Source organism: Lonchura striata, chromosome 1A (assembly GCF_050655825.1).
Source record: "Lonchura striata isolate lonStrDom1 chromosome 1A, ASM5065582v1, whole genome shotgun sequence".
NCBI lineage: Eukaryota > Metazoa > Chordata > Aves > Passeriformes > Estrildidae > Lonchura > Lonchura striata.
This window is the reverse complement of record NC_140741.1, coordinates 24780914-24800437: the sequence shown is the minus strand read 5'-3', so window position 1 is coordinate 24800437 and position 19524 is coordinate 24780914. Positions and strand designations below refer to the sequence as shown.

General features: G+C 45.5%; 2 protein-coding genes across 2 annotated transcripts in view; one reads left to right on the top strand and one right to left on the bottom strand.

Moving 5' to 3' along the window:
• The window catches only part of TIMP3 (TIMP metallopeptidase inhibitor 3), a 34873-nt gene extending 32136 nt beyond the window's left edge, over window positions 1–2737 (bottom strand). Inside the window, exon 1 of the mRNA XM_021553954.3 lies at window positions 2432–2737. Within this exon, the coding sequence (XP_021409629.1) occupies window positions 2432–2555 (124 nt within the window). The 5' untranslated portion in view covers window positions 2556–2737. The remainder of the gene's footprint in view (window positions 1–2431) is intronic.
• Window positions 1–19524, top strand: part of SYN3 (synapsin III) — a 189038-nt gene that overhangs the window by 97650 nt on the left and 71864 nt on the right. The window lies entirely within an intron of this gene.

Here is a 19524-nt window from a genome sequence, read left to right as displayed (position 1 = left end):
TGAAAAGCCTCTCCTAGGCTGCCACCTAGCTAGTTAATTTCTTACATTGGTTTAGGAGCTATTTTAAAAGACTTTTTTGCTCCAGCTCTTACTGAACTGACTCCTCCCTTTAGAGCTGGTATTTTGTCAGAACTTTCAAGAGCGATAAAAACTTGCTGCCAAGTCCCTTTCTTCCTCACAATGTGTTTTATAACCCAGCGTGTAGTTTAGTCTGTCTAAACACTGCACTAGTACACTGCCATCAGTTTCCATGGAGATGATTAACTCCTCCAAAGCCAGAAAGCTTTAGTGCACTTTTTGTCCTTTCTGCATATGAAGAGCATGACAGCATTTACTAAAATCAGCCTACAGAAATATCACATTTTCCAGACAATCCTAGCAAATGTAAGAATTCACTTTTGGTTCAACCCATCAGAGACTTCAAGCAAACTGGCATTCAAGCAAGTCATTTAGTGGAATGGGTTGCTCTTTCCCCCCAAGCTGCTCTTCCTTTGCATTGCTGTGATGTCTGAAGGCCTGAGAGCCCCAGACACATCAACTTTTTGAACAAGTTTGTCTCAAAGCAAAGGCAAGGGTTGAGATCTAATGAAAAGCCCAGAAGAGAGAAAGGAAAGATGAAGGGAAGACTTTGAACTCAACCAGAAATCAGAGTAGAAAACAGAAAAACTTTGTGCCCTCAAGTTTAGTAGCATCATTATAGGAATCTTCATAGTTTATTCTTAGTCATTTATGTGCCTAGTAAAAGTACTCTGTCAGTGTGTATTCATTACAAAAATGCATTTAATACCATTTTTTGAACCAAAACTACCACTCATCTATTATAGCATGACCTAACCAGAGCAAGAAAGCAGTCCGTCTCCCAAAAGGCAGCTAATGAAGGCCACATGCTGCCATCAGCTTTTGCTGTGAAAAAACTGTTTACCAGACTCACTTTAACAGAAAGGACAATCTCCCTGGCAGTTGCCACTTAGGTGGCACACTTGTTGATCCAAAACTATGAAAATGGCAACAAAAGTTTGAATAATTTAGTTGCCTGGAAGAATTTCCCAATATAAAACTATTTTATTAATGTTTTCCAGGCTATCGTTACTGAAACAAACTGCAACCTTCCCACCACTTTTAACATGGAATGGTTTTTTTGGCATTCAGGAGCAGATACACTATATAAAATAAACATGAATAACCAGGTACAACTGCAGTTTCTGTAGAAGAACTGAAGGCAAGGGCTAGATACTTTGCCACTAAGCTTGGCTAACTTGAAACGGCTACTGGCAGCATTCACAGCAACGGGTGTTCTGCTGCAGTGAGAATTACTCTTTATTTGACTTCCACAGCAGTTGCCAGGAGGATTTCTTTGCAAACTCTACTCTCAGTCAGTACCATGTGGGTACCAGCACTGCAAAGTCCCTGGCCCCTTTAATGCTGTGCTAAGAGAACCTACAGAGAAGGCAGGAGACTTCTTGGACTTGTGCCGTCCCCTCACCACTGCTGAAGTGACAGCCTGTATTTACCATTACATGGACATGTGTCAAGGACAACACTAATTGACTTCACATACTTTGCCACAGAAGAGCTACCAAGCAGCAACCATATTTTGTTACCCACCCTTGGCTAAAAGCAAGCCAACAAACTTGGGAACAAGAGTCTTTATTACCTCCTCCTCAGAGATTTTTCATGCTGTCCTTGTCCCCTACCTAAAGCTAGTGTAATGAAGAACCCTAGGGATGCTAAAACCCATAGTGGAAAACATCAGTCAGGATCCAATGGAAGCGTTTCAACTTTCCCAAAAGCGTGTGGCGTGCCTCCCACAGCTGTGCAAAGACCATAGCACAGCATGCCGAAAGCCGGGAGACACTTGGTACCTGCTTCTCCAGCCCTTCCCAATTTTAAAAGCGCAGCACCACAAGCCCGTGAGAGCCGCATCTCCAACCACCAGCCGCCACAGGCGGCTTCGTGGCTTGGGAGCACCCATCCGAATCCTGCCTCCTACTTCTTGTCACCAAGTTGAGGAGGAAGTTTTGGCAGCCTACACCTCTAATTGTGTTTCTGTCCTGCTGTAGAAAGCATACCGCTCTAACAATGATTGGTTTCTTTAAGGTACTTCTGGGAAAGGCTGCTGCTGGTGCTGCTGCCGCGGGACAGGGCTTGGGAGGGCTGGGCGGGGGTCCGCCACCACACTCCTCTCACCAACCCAGGCGTCCGCGGCAGCAGCGGAGCCAAAGCCGCTCTGGAAAGCCAGGTCACCGCTCTGGTGTGTGCGATAGATCGCACTGTATGCAGGTGTGATCCGCCTCCGCCCCTGCGTGCCTGGCGGGACGCGGCTGCCGTGCGGGGACAGCCGCGGTGCTGCCCGCGCCCCTCGGGCTACCGGGAGCTCGCTCGCTCCCCCGAGCCCGGCCGGCCCGGGCGGCTGCGGGGCGGCGGCACTTACCGATGTCGGAGTTGCAGAAAGCGTCCTGCGGATGGATGGGGACGCAAGTGCAAGCCTCCACCACCAAGTCCCGCAGGCTCCAGCTGCACAGGAACACGACGAGGAAGCTCAGCCACGCCGTCATGTTGCCCCCGAGGTGCCTCCTCACTTCTGCGGAGCGGGAGGCGGCCGATGCTGCGTTCGCCTGACTTTATTCTTGCTCTCTAACAGCCCGTGCGCCGCGGCTGCCGGCCCTGCCCCTGTCTCGCTCGGCGGGACGGTGCTGGAGCGGAGCGGAGCTGAGGGAGCCGAGGTGCGGAGCGCTGCGGACGGAGCGGCACCGGCGCGAGGAGTTATACCCGGCTCGCGCCGCTCGCGCTCCGGGGGCGCCGCCGCGCGCGGCCAATGGCAGCGCCGCATTACCTCATCGGCGCGAGCGCGGGGCGGGGCCGCGCCCGCCGCGCCTTATAGGGAATAGAGCGGGCGCGCGGCGGCGGGGGCGCGGCCCGGCCCCGGCCCCGGCCCCGGCCCCGGCCCCGGCCCCGGCCCCGGCCCCGGCCCCGGCCCCGGCCCCAGCCCCGGCCCCGGCCCCGGCCCCGGCCCCGGCCCCGGCCCCGGCCCCGGCCCCGGCCCCGGCCCCGACCCCGGCCCCCGAGTGTCCGCCCGAGCCTGTCACATCCTCCCCCGGGCCGCCCCGCTCCGCTCCTCGGGGCACCTGGAAAACGGTGCGCTTGCAAAGCTCGCGCTGTTCCCCTTCAGCCCGTCTGGGCTGCCTGCAAACTGACTTCAAACTGGAGGCATGGCACGCTGCTCAGGCTGTTCCAAAGAGCTTTCAGACAGACAGCGATCAGATAATGCACAAGTGCAGTGTGCTACTCCTTTTCCTCTCCCGACAGGCAGTAGAAAGAGGATGGGGGAAAAGAAGGACAAGACCTATCTGAATTGTAAACCAGGATTTTGCCCTGAATGTTTTTAATCCTGCTCGGATGCTCCTTCTCCACCACCCAGCAATTCCCCTTCTGTGGCCTTCCAGTCAGAAAAGGGTCATAAACTGCTAAAACCAAGCTGGTAAAAGCAGTGTTGTATCTACCCAGGCACCCCCAACATTTAATCTCAAAGTATATTTCAGCAGAGCAGCTTTAGTGGAATTTAGAGAAATGTCCTGTTTGTTTTGTTTTCCTTTATCCCCTTTCAGAGCCATAAATTTCCGTCGGCTGTAGAAATGTAAATGTTATAGAAGAGCTGGGACTGTAAGGAAGGAGATTGCCAGCTGCATGATACAGACAGCCTTATTATCCTCCAAAGGGGACTGAGGGGTGATTAATCACAGTATCAAACCAGTGTATGTAATGTCAGAGTACTTTCCACGGGGTTTACAAGACTTAAGCGTGTCTAGTTATAAATTATGCTGGTATTAAAGGCCAGGGACCAGCTGTCCTAAATTTTTATATAGTCAGCTAAATCTTTAGATTTACAATTCTGTTCCATCTGGGTGAAGCACAGCCTTCCTACACCTTTTCTTTAATCATACTGTCCATATAAAATTAAAATCTCCTGTCTTATGGAAGCACAGGCTTTTATTTGGAGCATTGGTAGGCAAAAAAGCTTCAAGATGGGTGTTGTCAGTAGGGATCAAGGTTGCAGTGCCAGCAGTGGAAAACACAAGTTCCTATCCTCGATGTGACACAGACAACCTGTGTGGCAGCTTTGCCTCACTGTGCTTCAAATCTCTGTGTCATGGGATAATAGTGTTGGGAGCTGCTCAGGAATGTGCAGTAGTGAACACACTGAAAAATCAGACGGTGCTGAGGTACTAATAGGTCCTGTAAGTATGTGTGAGACAGGGTATTAAATAGATAGTTCCATTTAGACACCTCAGAGTCTGAATCGTTGGGCCCAAATTGCGATATGAGAAACCATACACAAATAATACTTCAGGTACTTGGGCTGTCTATTCAAGATACTACAAGTGAGGCTGGGTCCATCAGATTGGGTGGATGTCATTTCAGTCTCACTGGGTGTAAACAAGGAACAACTCCACCGACCTCAGCAGAGTAACACAGAAGAAGAATTAGGTGTGTCTGGCTCTCTCATTTTTCCTTTGTTGTTGTAAAAAGTTTGATATCCACCAACATCATGATACACTTGGCCTAGCAACATCTCAGATCAATATCTGAGAGAAGTAGAACTCTGTCAGAACCTGACACTGGTGTAAATAAGGGAGAGTTTGGCCCACACACAACTAGATTATAATCACAGCTCCTGCACCACCTCCCTTCACTCTCTGGCCAAGTAACTCCCCTGAGTATGTTTCTTCATACCTATAATAACACCTTTCCTGTGTGTTCCAAGGACTAACATGCTAAATGCTTTGTAATAAGCTTTTAAGCTGTTGGGTGCTGTGTAAATGGTGAGAGTCTACAATACACAGATGCAGGACACATTCAGAGGAGACTGAAAAACAAACCTCCTCGATTTCTGAAATGGGAGAGGAAGGGGCCTAGAAATTACTGAAGTTCCACAGGGCCCTCCAAGGTATGGAAGTGGCTTGCTTACAGTGAGGCTGACCAAGCTAGTTAAAATGACACCAAGTTTGTGCTGATTGCAGGAACTGGCTCACCTTTCAGATATAATCCAGAGAAGCAATCAGTTGGAAAGGAGAGACACAGCTTGATCCAAGGGCTGGGCACATCTTTTTGGAAGGGATGGGGTGCAGGCTGCCAGTATGGCAAGCCTTACCACTAACTTCTATACCACTGCTTGGGAGATGATCCAGAAATATTTTTAGTGCTTGTAATATTATTGCCTGGAGTAGAAGTACCTGTGTTTGGTCAGGGCTTAGCTGATTCACCTGCTGTTTTTACACTTAGATATTCTTTTTCAAACAGATTAATTTCTGTACAGTAGTAGGGATTCAGGTTTTTTTAATCAGGACTGGATACTATACAATAAGAACAATATTTATTTCCCTCTTGAGGAATACACTTCATGAGAGAAACCAGAATGTGTTATTTTTGTAAAGTACAGGTAAATCATACTCAGGAAAGTTCAGTATGGCCAGTGGCCTGCTCAAGGCCTTTGTTAAATAGTTTAATCAGCCTGTACACTCATTTTATCTCCTGTAAATAGAGATATTATGTGTTATCATCTGATAATATCCATTAGATATCCAATATTAGCCTCTCTCCTTTAAGACCTACTGGCAAAGTGAACTCTGAAAAAGCCAGGCAAGGATTCTGAGTATTTATTTATATAAGAAAATATTGATAATGGTGTCAGAGTCACAGAGAAATTCAATGAAGGAGCTGAAAGGAGAATTCTCCTAATTCTTCCTCTATGCCCTGTCTGCATGGAAAAAACTGCAAAGGGAAAAAAATAAAATAAAAAACTATCATTCCGCTTCTTTGCTCAGGTAAAACTTTAAACCTTATATGGCCATAAAGAAGGTAACATTGAAAGAAGGAGAAAATAAACACCTCGATCTTCATATGAGAAAATTCAAGTTCACGTTTGGTTAATGCCACCAAATAAAGAAATCTGCGTTATTTCAGTGTTCCATCAAGAACACACTGCTGAACACGATTAAGGATCTCTCTGCCTTACCGAGCAGGCACACAACTCCATGCTGTGATCCTGTCGGATCCCGCAAGCCAAGCATGACTGGGCTGGGTCAGTCGTTGGTGTGAAAATTCCCAGGGAAAGCCGTGGCCCGCAGGTGTTGTTGACTGAGCAGAGTCCTCCTCGCCTCCATGCCGCAGGAATGTGCGCGGCGGTGCTAGGGGGCAGTGCGCTGCAAGAGATGGCTCCGACCTCCGCCGATGGAGCCAGCTCCCCGCAGTACCTAGAGATCCGGCCCTTTGGAAAAGTTAACATATGAAGCTGGGTGTCTTATTTAAATTTAAGGAAGGAGAATTACCTTCTACTTTCATAGATATTCATATTTGTTTATATCAGGTGCATGTTAACTTCATTTTCCTTCCACAAGACCCGCCTAGAACCAGGGACAGAGACTGAGATAGGAACTAAAGGCATGTTCACTTGCCTTCTCATCACATTTCATTGTGAGGCATGCCGGCTGCTTCAGAAGGGCTTCATCAAACTACAGCAACTGCTGGCAAAAAACCCACATACCAGAAGGGTTGAGAGAAAGCGAGAGAGAGGGAGGCACACAGAGAGACAGGCACACCCTACTCTCACCAGAGAAAAATACCCTGACAAGTGTCGCATGTAGTGGTTGGTAGCACTTCATTTCCTCATCAGATCTTAGCTGGCTTAAACTGAGCTTAGTATGAATGAAATCAGGAGAATTCAACTGAAAGTTGAAGTTCAACAGCCCTGCCACCTCCTTAAAAACATATTAACTTTAAAAGCCTCTGAATTTAGCTTTTCTATTTTAATTTTTTGACAGCAAATTGTCTTGATTCATGAGTGTGGAGTCTTGCCATTAGCATTCTAAATTGTCCACCTGACAAGTTGCTGAAAAGCATCCTCTTGTCCTAAAAACTTTTCTTGAAGTTTATGATCTTCATATCTTTTACACCAGCTCAGCATCATGCCCTGTAGGAGGTCTCATTGTTTTTCTGTTTTTATGCAGCATGAGAGGAAGGGTAGATGTTTTCAGAGCTATCTGATGTCCTTTCTACAGCACACTCCTGCCATCTCGTAGGATAGTAGAGAATGGTCATGCATTGCATTAGAAAAAGGTTCTCATATTTCTTGATTATCTGTTTCTTTTTCAGTAAATTCTTTCTTTCACTGCCCTCTGAGAATACTTTTTGTTTAAAATTTTTGTATTTGCCATGATCTGTATGCCTGAAACTGTTGTATCAGTGAACTTCATGTGCTATTTAAAATAAGAATACTTCTTCAAAAATGTCTTTGATTCTATAAATACATACAAAAAAATTCATTTGATCTCTTTCTCTGAGGTTGCAAAGGAATTATATCACCTTCTTGTCTACAAGCCAAACATAAGTAACACTCCATCCCATTCCCAAGCTTTTCATTGCAGGTACACCATTAAATGTTCTTCAGCTCTAACTGAAATTTTCTTCAGTTCTATACCATGTTCAGTCTTCAAGGATCATTTAGAGACTGTGCCCACTGGGAGCACCCAGCCTGGTAGCAGACTGTAGGCACCACGTGTTTCCAGGAATATTACATTATAAAGGGTTGTGGAATATGAAATCACTCCCTCAGTAGTGTGGGGATCAGTCAGGCTGTGATGTGGCATCAGCTGCAGAAGAGTAACCAGGAAATATCTTTTAACGGCCTTATCAAGCTGAAAATGTTTCCTGCACGTGACAGCGCTCTTTGGCCCAAATCCAGCAAAACACTAAGGCACATGTTCAACTTTAAGCACACAAGATGCTCTACTGAAGTCAACAGAACCATTTACATACACAAAGTTAAATATAAGCTTAAGTGCATTTCTGGACCAGGGCCAGAGGGCTCAGTACCATGCAGGGCTCAAGCCAGGAGGCTGTGATTAGATGTCTGACAGAATCCGGGAGGGAAGGACACAACGTGATTTGCTTGGTTCTACCTATACCTCATTCCAAGCAACTAATTTTCTCTCATTTTTGTTTATAGTAAGTCTTTCCATTTCTCTTGTTTTGCTTTCCTGCTGCTATAGCCATTTCCAAATTGAAGTTTTGATTTTCTTTTTTTTTAAACCCTCTAAACTGCATCAATAGCTTTAAGTGACTGAACAAAGAGATTTCAAATAGATGAAGTGCTTCAAATGGTAATAAGAGCTGGTGTTCCCAGAGATTTGGAGGCTGCACTAAATACAGAAGAGTGAGAGCAATTGAAAATCACTTTTCTGTTGTTCCTTTGTATGAACTGGTTTCTGGCTTATGCAACGCACAGTAATTAAAATGACTGGAATGCCTCACATTTTTAAGAGAGCTTTAAGGCAGCTCTGTGGCATTGCAGCCAGTAGAGTTCATGAGCAAATTCATGGCTGCAATTGAGGTTTGACGTTTCTATCCACGTAACTTGAAGAAGACAATATCTCTGTGGAGGCCTTTGAGGGGAGTTTGAGGAAGAAGGAACAGACACAGAAAAGCAGTAACATCTGCTCCCTGCATCAGCTCCATGAGCAGCTATGGGGCAAGTCTTCCTTTTGATGAGACAACAGCCTAAAGGTTGGTGTGGTTGTCAGAGATTGTCATCTCTCACTGTAGCCTTAATGTCCTGCTCAAATTCAAGTGTTGGACAGAACTTATAGCTTATCTCTCATTTTACATCAGAATCTCATAGTGCCTCCTCCTAGGTGCTGTATAGGAAATGTCTCTCTCTATGAGAGAGGGTTTGATTTGTGTACTGGCCACTGTGGTTGCTGTGTGTATTTGTGGACTCCAAGCAGCTCCCTGATGTTTAGCAGAAAGCCTGGCAGACTGGCATGTCTCTCACAGCTGGTCGCCCTCCCTGTGATGAGTTTTGCTCTGCTTGGCAGGGGTGAGGCATTATCTTGGTCTTTTTCAGTCTCCCTGGCACAGTCCAGGATTCCATTCTCAACTTTTCCAATTTTTTGTTTTTACTGAAGGTGGCTGACCACTGCATCCCTGGTTTTCTCTCAACTACTGGCTTGGCTTTTCATAGTGATGATTGACCACAGAGGAGCAGAAGCTGAATACAGCCTCTCTTGGGGAGTGAGCAGACGGTCCTGAGGACATGGACTTTTTGGCATGTTGAACAGCTAGATCCTTCTTCCCTCATCTCTCTGCCTCTCACCAGCCTTCTGAAGGCAGGGACTGAGCCTGCTTCCTCATCTCCCAACATAATCTTTCTCTCCTTCTTATCAGAGGGCACTGTTAGGATACAGCTGCTTACACAACCCTGTGTGAGTGTAGGGAGGTAGAGAAAGAACCCAGGCAGGAGGCAGTAATCCTGTACCTCTTAGACCATCATGAGGCTATGAGAGCTGCAGCCCCTCCATATGCCAGTCCCTAGGATGTGTCACTTGTTTTAAAGCATGTTGGGCTACCCTAAAATCACCGTACATGTGAAAGAGCAGCACCACGGGGCTTGCATCCCTCTTCGTTTCTTTAATGAGGCTAGAGATAGTATTGGGCTATTGATAGTATTGACTAATTGGCTGTCAGGTAATTGGGTAATTGGGCTGTCAGGTGTGAAGGAAGGGTCTTTTCTTTACCTGCAGAAGAGGTGTGAGTGCAGGAAAAGTTGCTGTCTTGAGTTGCTTCTCCCTCCTCCACCTGCAGAAACTGCCTGTACGAATAAACCAGTCTCCTCATCCCCATAGTGCAGGTGTTACCAGTTTCTCACCTGAAACTGCAAATTAAGGTATTAGTTACAAGGACAGTCTCTAATGACAAGGATAGTGTCCCAGCAGGGAATGAACTCAGTGATTCCTGTCATGCATGCCACTGCATGATGTCAAAAGTGAGAAGCAGTTCCTCTGTGTGGAAATCCCAAAAGAGATTGTTGCTACAGCATAGGATTTTTCTTATAAATCTAAACTTTTTCAAAGCTTTTCTTCCCATGTTCCCAAATCTATTCTGTATTCTAAACAGTAGCTGACTGCTCAGTGACATCAGGCCCTACCCTCAGACTCACAGTTCCAGCCAGGAGAAGCTGGGGAATTTCCGATGGGAGATTTCAAGGACAGATCTCTTTCTTCTCTAGAGCAAAAGGCAGCACTTCGGTTTCCTCACTCTTTTGGAATTTTTATCCATAAATCTTGGCATTCAGTGTGAGACCAAAGATGAGGAGATGGTAGATCTGCAGTCTAAAGTGAGGATAGTTATTTGTTTATTGTCTTGCTCTTCCCAAGTGAAGAGTAATGCATTTCTCAAAGGAACTTTTCAGGTCAGCAGTGTAAGTTCCACACCTAATGTATTAATGTCAGGAGTGAAAAAAATCAGTGTTTGATTTAGCACAGATGTGTGAAAACAGTATTCTTTGTCCACTGAAGAAAGAGCTAATCCACAGCCCCTGTCACCCTTTCCTTTAATCTGACATCCTCTATCCCTTCACTGTGCCTTCCTGGGGATGCTTTTGAGGGGTGTTTCAGTGAGAACTACCCAGAGCTGGCAGGAACCAGGAAGGTGTAGTCTGTATGTACAGATTACACACCAGGAGGCACCAAAGCTTGACCATGTGCTCTGAGCAAGCAAACACCTCTCTGTAGCTTTGCTGTTTGTAGCCATACCACCAAATCTCGCACAGAGTGTTGGCCAGGGGTCTGGCATTATCCCAAATGCCTTGCAGTGGGATCCTGGACTGCTCCAAAGCAGTCCCTCATCTCAAGTGCTAAGAGGTTGGAGACGTAGTGAACACTTCCATCAGAAGCAGGTGTCCAATAGCAGCTTAGTACAGCACATTCTCTCTTCTCCCTGTCCTCTTTTTCTCCCTCTGCCTGCCTCTCCTCTCCAAGGTAACTGGAAGAAGATATTGAACTCTCAACCACACAGGCCAAGGAAGCAGAAGGGCTCTCCCTAGACACCTAGCTGAGATCAGCGAGGAAAATGCTCTCAGAGTAAAAGTTATGCAATGCATGGGAGGAATCTACAGTTTTAATAATGGGATAATTAATGGAAAATAATAAACAAAGGGCTGAGCAGCAGTAGTTTCTACCAACAGAGATATGATTCTCCAGCAGACTTTCCCCAGCACCTGACAGTACAAAAGACAGTAGATAGACAAGCATTTTATCTTTCCATTTTAGCTGTATCTTTATGTTCCCTAGATTACAACCCAGCATTTTTAAAGGAAAATCTTGCTTCCTTTTCCCTCAGTTCAAGTTCAGCAGAACAACCACTAGATCAGTGAGTGGAATGGGAAGGCAGGGGTAAAGGTGTGGTCAGTGTCAGCAAATCCTTACTGCAGCTAGGATAGACGGCATCAATCTGATCTGCCTTTCCTCACAGGATAGCTCTGGACATTCCTACTGAAGTCATTTCAATTCTCCCTCCCAGTATTGAGATTGAATGAGCTATTGCTGGAGAAAACCTTCTCCCATTGATACTTATATAAAGTCTCTTCTGTGCCAAAGAAGCAGGATCATCAAGAATAACACAGTTTGCCCCATGAAAAAGAAGGTGCAAGCCAGGAAGAAAATATTTTAATTAATTTGAAATTGGCTTCCCCATCCAGAATAAAACTTCACTTTTGAACACCATATATAATGGCAATTTAGCCTAGAGAGGCTAATATAGCATAATCTGTGCATGGATGTAAGCAATAGCACTAAGGAGAGCTGGCTAGGGGAAACCCATACTCATTCCTAGTGAATGCAGGAACATTTCCTTCTGCTCCTCCAGAACATACCTCCTTATCTTAGACAATGTATCCAAGTCCCTAAGGTGTTTCCATTAGCATCAATGTAATCACTTTTAACAATCTTTTCATTCTTTTTCCCCTGAAATTATAACCTGAAGGATTAGGCAGTCATAGCCATTCGGTTTTATTTTGAGAAAAGGCTTTTAAAAATAGGAAGGAGAAAACAGGAGAACCTGGTGCTGCCAAAACAACCCAGTTTATTCCATCAGGCATTTCTGGGAAGCAGGAGGGAGGGAAGCTTGTAAAGCCATGCCTGTGCTGCATGTAAGGGATAGTTCTCAAAGGATTCCCTTAATCAGATTCTGAAGAAGATGGGCTGTCTCTTTGTAATTCACTCCATGTCTTATTCTAAGACCATATGCTCTGGTCACGTGAAGATTTACAGTCTCAAATTTACTGGCCTCAGAGAATCTGAAAGAATTATGCAAGAAATCATGTTCTGTCATAACTGAGGCCTCACACAGCCGTGCTTCCTAAAGACTGCTTCTAACTCAATATATGGCTTCTCTAGGGCTTTGTAAGCCCTTCTGGGGAAGAGGGAAGGGGAGGAAAAAGGGGAGCTGCTGATCATTGCCATATGTGAGAAGCATCCCTGTCTGCACATGGGTGTGACGTCTGTGTTGTCACAGAGGCCGAGCTCTGCAGAGCCCCTCTGTTTCCTGTCTCCAGTCAGAATCTTGCTGCCAGAGCAGGAATCCCATATCGCTCTGTACTGCACTTACAAAAAAGGAAACTTATGGCCAATGGAGGGGGAAGGGGTGGGGGAAATCCTCTTAAATAGCCATGTAGGAAGTCTGGGCAGGGATATGAGCCAGGAGTCCTCAGAGGCAGTAGAATAAGTGGGAGTTTAGCAAATAACCATTTTCTTCCTTTGACTAGTGTTCCTCAGAGACCTCAGCACTCCAGTTCTCATAGCTAATTTTAGCTATTTGTGGTTGGCCTGTTCCTAATGTTCCTTTCCTATCTCTCTCACACACACTGAACCTTGGGATGCTGTCTGTGGGTTGACAGATGACGTGAAAACCTCTAATCTGCAGGTCAAATATCAAAAAATGAAGTGGGATCATACAACTGGAAGCATAATTTCCTTTTTTTTTCCAAATAAGGGAGACATATTCATATTAGAAGTTCTTAGCATACCAAGTTTATGAGGTTTTTTTTAAAGTGTATGAGGGGAATGACCTATTCTTTAAAATTTTATGGTAACCACCAAAGATGTTATCATCCTGTGGACACTGCCTTTCCTATGCAGGCTATGACTGATATACTTTCATTATGTTTTGGCACTGGTCTTTGTTAGAACAACCAAAACCACGTTGTCCCAAACACTGTACTGATACATAATAAGCAGGATGAGTCCCTGATAAAGAGCATCGAGTGCATGTTAGAGAGGGTTTAAAATGAACATTGTGGCAATAAATGTGCCATGCCAGGAATGAAGGAGCTTGCAGCATGTGGCATTTGTACTGCAGATACCACATTCATGGAACTCTGAGTCTTACCTGATTTATTCTCCTGTGGTGAATTGATGTCAATGCTTTATCTACTATGAGATTTGCTGTACAGATTGTGAGGAGTCTGAAGTCCAGAGGCACTACAGGGTACAAAGGAAAGATAAAAGGACAGGGATGCCTCCTCCTGGCTCAACCAAATTTTCCCAGAAATGTGAGCAACAGGTGGCTCTTTTTCTTCCCCTAAATTTCTCCTGAATTTCTTATCCTGATTGCCCCTCCTCTCCACTATACCACTCTGTAGACAATGCTCTGCAGGTGAGCTCTAAGTGATGGATTTGTGGGACTGTGGACAGTAAAAGGGTACATGGGCCCTTAGATGCTGACTCTGCCCTGTAAGAAAATTTAGTTCAAGGCTTGGAAACTGGGTCACTAACCTTATTTTCAGTTGATTGATTTAAAAAGTCTTAGAGTCAGGTGAGGAATCCTGAGAAACTGATCAGGAGAAAAGGTAGTTATTATGTCTCTCAAGGATAGAAAAACAGTATTCCTTGAGCTGTCAGAGGCCAGATTTACATTGTTGATTAGACAGCCACCTTTGGTTTTGTGTTGGACCAGAAACAAAAGACTGACTAGGATATCTTGGATAAGACTGCCTGTAGCACCCTGTTCTGAGAGGAAGCAGTAAGTCTGTGCATAAAACAGACCTCGTGAGCTGCTTTCCTGGAAGCTCTGCTGGTTGCTGAAGGCCCCTTAATTTTTAAGTAGTGTTGGCAGCTTGTTTCACTTTCAGACAGAGATAAATCCTGCCTGAACTGAAGGAATGAATGGAGGGAATCTCCCCCCTGCTCCTACCCCCCATCTACAGGTTGTCCTAATAATCCCTGAACAGATGGACATGATCATGTGAACCCTTGAAACTCTATCTGTTTTGGAGGAGTAGTGGGTGTGGTGCTGTGGTCATGGACAGATATATGTGTTGCCTTTCACAGAGAAGCTCACTGTCCTCCTAAGACTGAATATCAACAAAATCCTTCCTGTGGGGACTTCCAGTTCTGCCCGAGCCAGCTGTAAATTCCTTTGAGGCTAAGACTAAGAAAACTGGAATCCTGGGAGGGCTTTGGTACAGTCCCAAAACCATTTCCACTGAACCTTCCCAAAAATATGGTTTCTCTGACCCAGGAATGTGAGCTCTGTAACAATGCAAAGCTGAAGTCCTAGACCACTGGAATTAACCAGAATTAGCTCATTGCATCTTTGCGCTCTGTCTTGGCTAATATGAAAATCATTTTCCCTCTGGGACACAGATTTGGTTCCATTTATATGTAGCACCTGGCATGATGGGGATGTTGGTATTTGAGTGAGGTGCTACCACTATATAAACAAATTAAAAAAATCGTGGGCCCCCTACTTCTTTGCTGCTTTTCAGTTGATTATTTAAGAGTAAATAATCATAAAGCATCTGAGTGAGCAGAGCAGAGCTAATGGCTGCTTCAGCCAGGAAATGCCTGAGGAGCAGGGAGAACAGAGACTGTTGTATAAATTGCTGTAGAACAGTGGAACAGAATGCATGATCTGGTACTGACTGGCTGAAGCAGGAGATAGCAGAAAAGTAGTTACGTACACAGAGAGCTCTTCTACTGGTCCCAACAAAGCTGGAATGAAACTACATTTGCTCTACAGCTGGCCATCCTGACCACTGGACCTACCAGCTGCCTTCTCACTTGCCAGACCTTCTGCTTTTGCTTTCTGTCCCTCACCATCTGTTTGTCCTTTTCACGGGAGAGGTCCCTTCCAGTTGTCACTCTCTGCATGAGCCAGTTGAAATATTTGCCTCCCCTACCAGGACAAGTTTCCTTTGCATTTTTTGTGCTTTCTTGCAAGACACAATTTCTTTTCTTAATGAACATTCACAATCTTCCCCTTTTAAACACAGAGGTTCTAGAGCGAGATAGCACCTCTTGGAGTAAATGCTTTCCCTAAAAGCCTTCCCCTTGATGTTGAGGCCCCAAATGTCAACACTCTTTCTTTCAAGGATAGAGAATGTAATCCAGGCATTTCTCCCTTGCCTGTGGTTTCTCTGTTGTAGTGAAGTGTCCAGTGAGCAGACAGCCAGAACAGCCACCAGCATGCAGGGAAGGGCATGTTAAGGGTGGGAAGGAAGAGTGGCTGCACCACATTGTGTTCCAGGCATGTTTAGTTGGCATGTGGTCCCTAAGAGACTGCTGGATGCTGGAGTATATTTAGGGCAGCTTCTGGGCTACTTGAGCTCACAGTGAGAGAGGTAAGGCAACATGATGCAGCTGCACCCAATTCCTAGGAATTGTCCTCCATTCCACTGCTTGTGAGAAAGGTCTGAGCAGAGCAGAGAGAACGTAGACCCACATCACATTACACACCAACTTCTCTGCCTCTTCCTACCTGCCAAAGTAGAAGGGTGGAAGTTCCAGTGAAAACTTTCTTCTGGAGTGGGGAAAAAGACAGATTAAGAATAGCCAGGTGGTTTACTGTGCTCACACTCTTCTTTGCATCCTAAAGCACCCCCACAGACTGACATGAATGATCTTATTAATTTGTGATCACATGAAATACACACTAACACAGAAGCAGGGATGGCTTTTAGGTCTCTTCCCAGCTCTGAAGCAGCCCTTTGACAAGGCTAGACTGGTTGTTTTTACTTCTCCCCAGATGAGAGGCTGGTCAACACCACCCCTAAACTCACCTCCACCCCCAAACAGCTGTTTTGCCAAAGGGTGGAGAAGCAGACCTCCTGACTGAGGGTGGAGCAGTTTGAAGGGGAGGAAAGCAGTGACTTCACTTCTTATTAAGTAATAGCAGAGCAGGGTGTGCGTCACTCTGAAAACAAGACTTTGGGTGGGGGCAAAGGCTCTCTGCAGCATCTTATGCATGGAGCCTTCCCCTTTGTGGGAATGAGCAGAATACACCATTCTGAAGAGTGAATTTAGAAAGTAAAATCTACTGAGCACCTCGTAATGTTATTTAAGGGGATCCAGGAAGAGCATCAAGGTGAAAGGGCTCATAATGATGAAAGTCTTTTGGGCTAGGCTTTAGGAAACAATTTCCTCTAGCAAGGATAGAGAAACACAGGAATAGATCAAGTCCCTGTGAAAAAAACCAGCATGTGGGGGTCAGCTTTCATAGGGGGCAGATGGCACTGGGGTCTGTGCACAAATACCAGGGAGGTGATGTCAGGACAGACAAAGGTGTTCTTTGTGAGCACAAGGATACCTACAAGGGGACTGCTCACAGCTTCCTCTCACTCCGTGCAACTGAGCAAGTATCACAAGATCTGGATCTATCTCCCCAAATAATCCTTTCCCTGCAGCTGACTCCTTCAGGGCTGTATGAACAGCCTCAGGCCAGTCTGTTGCATTCTCTCTGTCTCATTCAATTGGCTTCTGCCAGTCCTCACTACTGCTGAAACAGTCTGTCAGGCTGGAGAGCAGTCTGGTATGTTAGACATCATTCCAGGCTGATCTGAGCAACGCAAGAGTAAGAAGCAGTCTTGGACTCCAAAGGCTTCCAATGTAACAAATATGTTCATCCTGCTGATACTGTTCATACTGCTCTGAAAGTGCAATCGCCAGAACGGCCATCAGAACAGAGGCTGTAAAAAGCCTTCCAAAGGCTCTGTGCAATGTTTGTGGCATTATCAGAGCGTACCTCTGACCCAATTTGCAGTGGGGACATGACCAAAGGTTCTTATTTCCTCTTCTAGGCCTCCCAGGTGAAACTTAGAATACCTTGGCAGTGTCCTAGAGACACATGGCAGTGTCGGGGCACACCTCCCTCATTCCTCTGGCTTGCACAGAGAACTGCAGTGCTGTACATCAGTGCTGGCATGTGCTTGTTGGGCATTTTCCCAGGATTCTGCCTGGGCATGTTTGCCCTTAGACCCGTGCTACCACTCATATGAGTTATTTTATATCCAGTTCCTACACACCTTTGCATACTGCAGCCACACATGGTGAGCACGTGTCATATGCATTCAGGAACTCAGGCTCTGCTTAGGAGAGGTGTAAAAGCTGCCAGGCTGCCAAGGGGTCAGGCTCTTTATTTTTTTCCTGTATATAAAGGGAAAGCCCAGTTTTGTGGTACCCAGCTCCCAATGGCTCCTCATGCAGACTTTCACTAGAGACTTATCAAGTCTGCAAAAAGCCCAAACACAGGCAATAAGCAGCTTTCCTTACCCTTGCCTCAAGTATACGACAAGGGAAAGATAAAAAATTAAGGAAGGAATAAATGTACTCTTTCTTCCAGTCTGACTGACACAAGCAAGGGCAGTTCAATTTCATTAATAAACAGAATATCATGTTCCAACTTCCAACCTGAGAAAAATAAATTAACTAAATGTTCAGAGAGTTCTACTGCCTTGCTCATAAATCATAAATGGCTTAGCAGAACAGCACTGTTTTGGAAATAAAGAAGGACAAAGGATCATAAACAAAATAACAGGCATCCACCAGCTCCCAAAATGATACTTGCCAAAGCTCCTTCCCATTGCTTGCTGGCACAGCTGCTAGAGCAGACCATTGCTTCCCTGGTCTGGAAACACTCCACTCACAGCTGACAGTTCAGGGGGACTGCTGCACACCTGCTGAGTAGCAAAGGCTTTCTCAAGCTGGAGCTGAGATAGGGTAGCTATCCTGACCAGTCCCTTTGTCTCGCTGCTTCTTGCAGCTATGCTAACTCCTTTAGCAGCTCCTCTTAACTGGGTCCAGATAAGCATCTCCCAGCACCTGCAGTTCCTGTTAAGCACTCCTGATTCTCGCTGGGTTCTGGCTTTTTGTTGCTCGAAGATAACTTCTTCAACAGACTTTTCTGGTCCTCTAGTTTTCTGTATTTTTATCAGCTAAGACTGCAAACCATTAACTGAGGCTAAGGGTGGTGATCTACTATGGCACAGCTAGTCCCAGCTTTTCACACTTGGTCATCCTCATTATCCTCATTTTTATGATGATGATGTTGTTGTTTTCTTACACAAATCCACCCATATGTGCTAGCATATGTAGATCAGTATTAGGCTGTTTCAGCTCTTTTCTCTCCAACTGAGGCCAGTAGAGCAATTCTGTCCCTACAGCTCTCCATCCCTCTGGGCTGCCATGCTGGTCAAAACAGAAACACAGGGTCTAAGTTAGTTTCCATCTTGCAGTCAGCCTGAGGCTCTCATTAGGATTCACCAAAAAATAGTAGTTGTCCTGTCTAAGCCTCAGGACAATCCCCTGTTTATAACAACTTTAGACCCTACTGTCATATCTGTGCTGCAGACAAATAAACTCAAAAAGGCTAAGCCATGCTAGCGAGTTTGTGAGTCCCAATGCTTCTCCACCCCTTCCCTGGTTTCTTAGAGCAGGCACTATTCCCTTCCTAAAGCAGGGAATTAGTAACACTAATGGGGGAATGTGTCACCTCTGCATGCTGAGCATGACTCACAAAGTCAATAGGGTCTTAGCAGCTGAGAGGAACAATGAGTGGTGTTCTCAGTTACACTGTTTTTGGCTACACCATCACTGGAGCCCAGAACAAGGGCAATGATGTCATGGCCATAGGCTTAATGTGTAAGTATCATATACAACACTACCAGCTCTCTCTGATCTGTTACTTCCACATTAACGTAACTTGGGGCACATATACACACAAATAGTTGCCAGAGCCAAGAATAAGTCATTTGGAACAGATGATTTTATTTCAGGCTTTTAACAAGAATGCTTGTCAGTCCCAACAGGCTCATTCTGGGGAGGTAGTACCTAACTCAGTACTAAGCTATATAATTTAGTCAAGACCTCAGCTATAAAGACAGAAATTTGGAATGTAGAAATAGGCAGACAAGAATCCTGCTAAAAAATAGTTTACATTTTTCTGACAATTAGCCATTGTTGCAAGTATTTATATAAATAAAGAAAGAGTAAGAAGAAGTTCTGAGGCAAAAGAAGAAATTACTCCCAGCTATTTTCAAGAGAATGACTTTGAAGCATTTAATGCACTTTTATTTGAGCAAGACTTTTCTCCATTAGCCTCTGAGTGGAGTGGAGAATTGTTTCTTCTTTTCAGAAATGTTCTGTGTGTATTAAGTGGTCTGTCAAAGGAGCCAGTGCAGGAGGGGGTGTAGAGCTGAGCATACAGTGACACTGTAATCAGAGGCCAGCCCCTGGGTCAGGCAGGCAAGCTTGAACTCGCTGTAACCTGCCTGGAGTGTGAGCTGATAGCTGGGGCTGCGGAGTTCACGGGGAGCTGTCAGCAAACATCCTCAGCCCAGGAACTGTGCAGGGCTGGGGCCAGCACTGGGCTCTGAGCAGCCCAGAGGGCTCTAAAACCCAGCTCAGGGCATCTGAACTG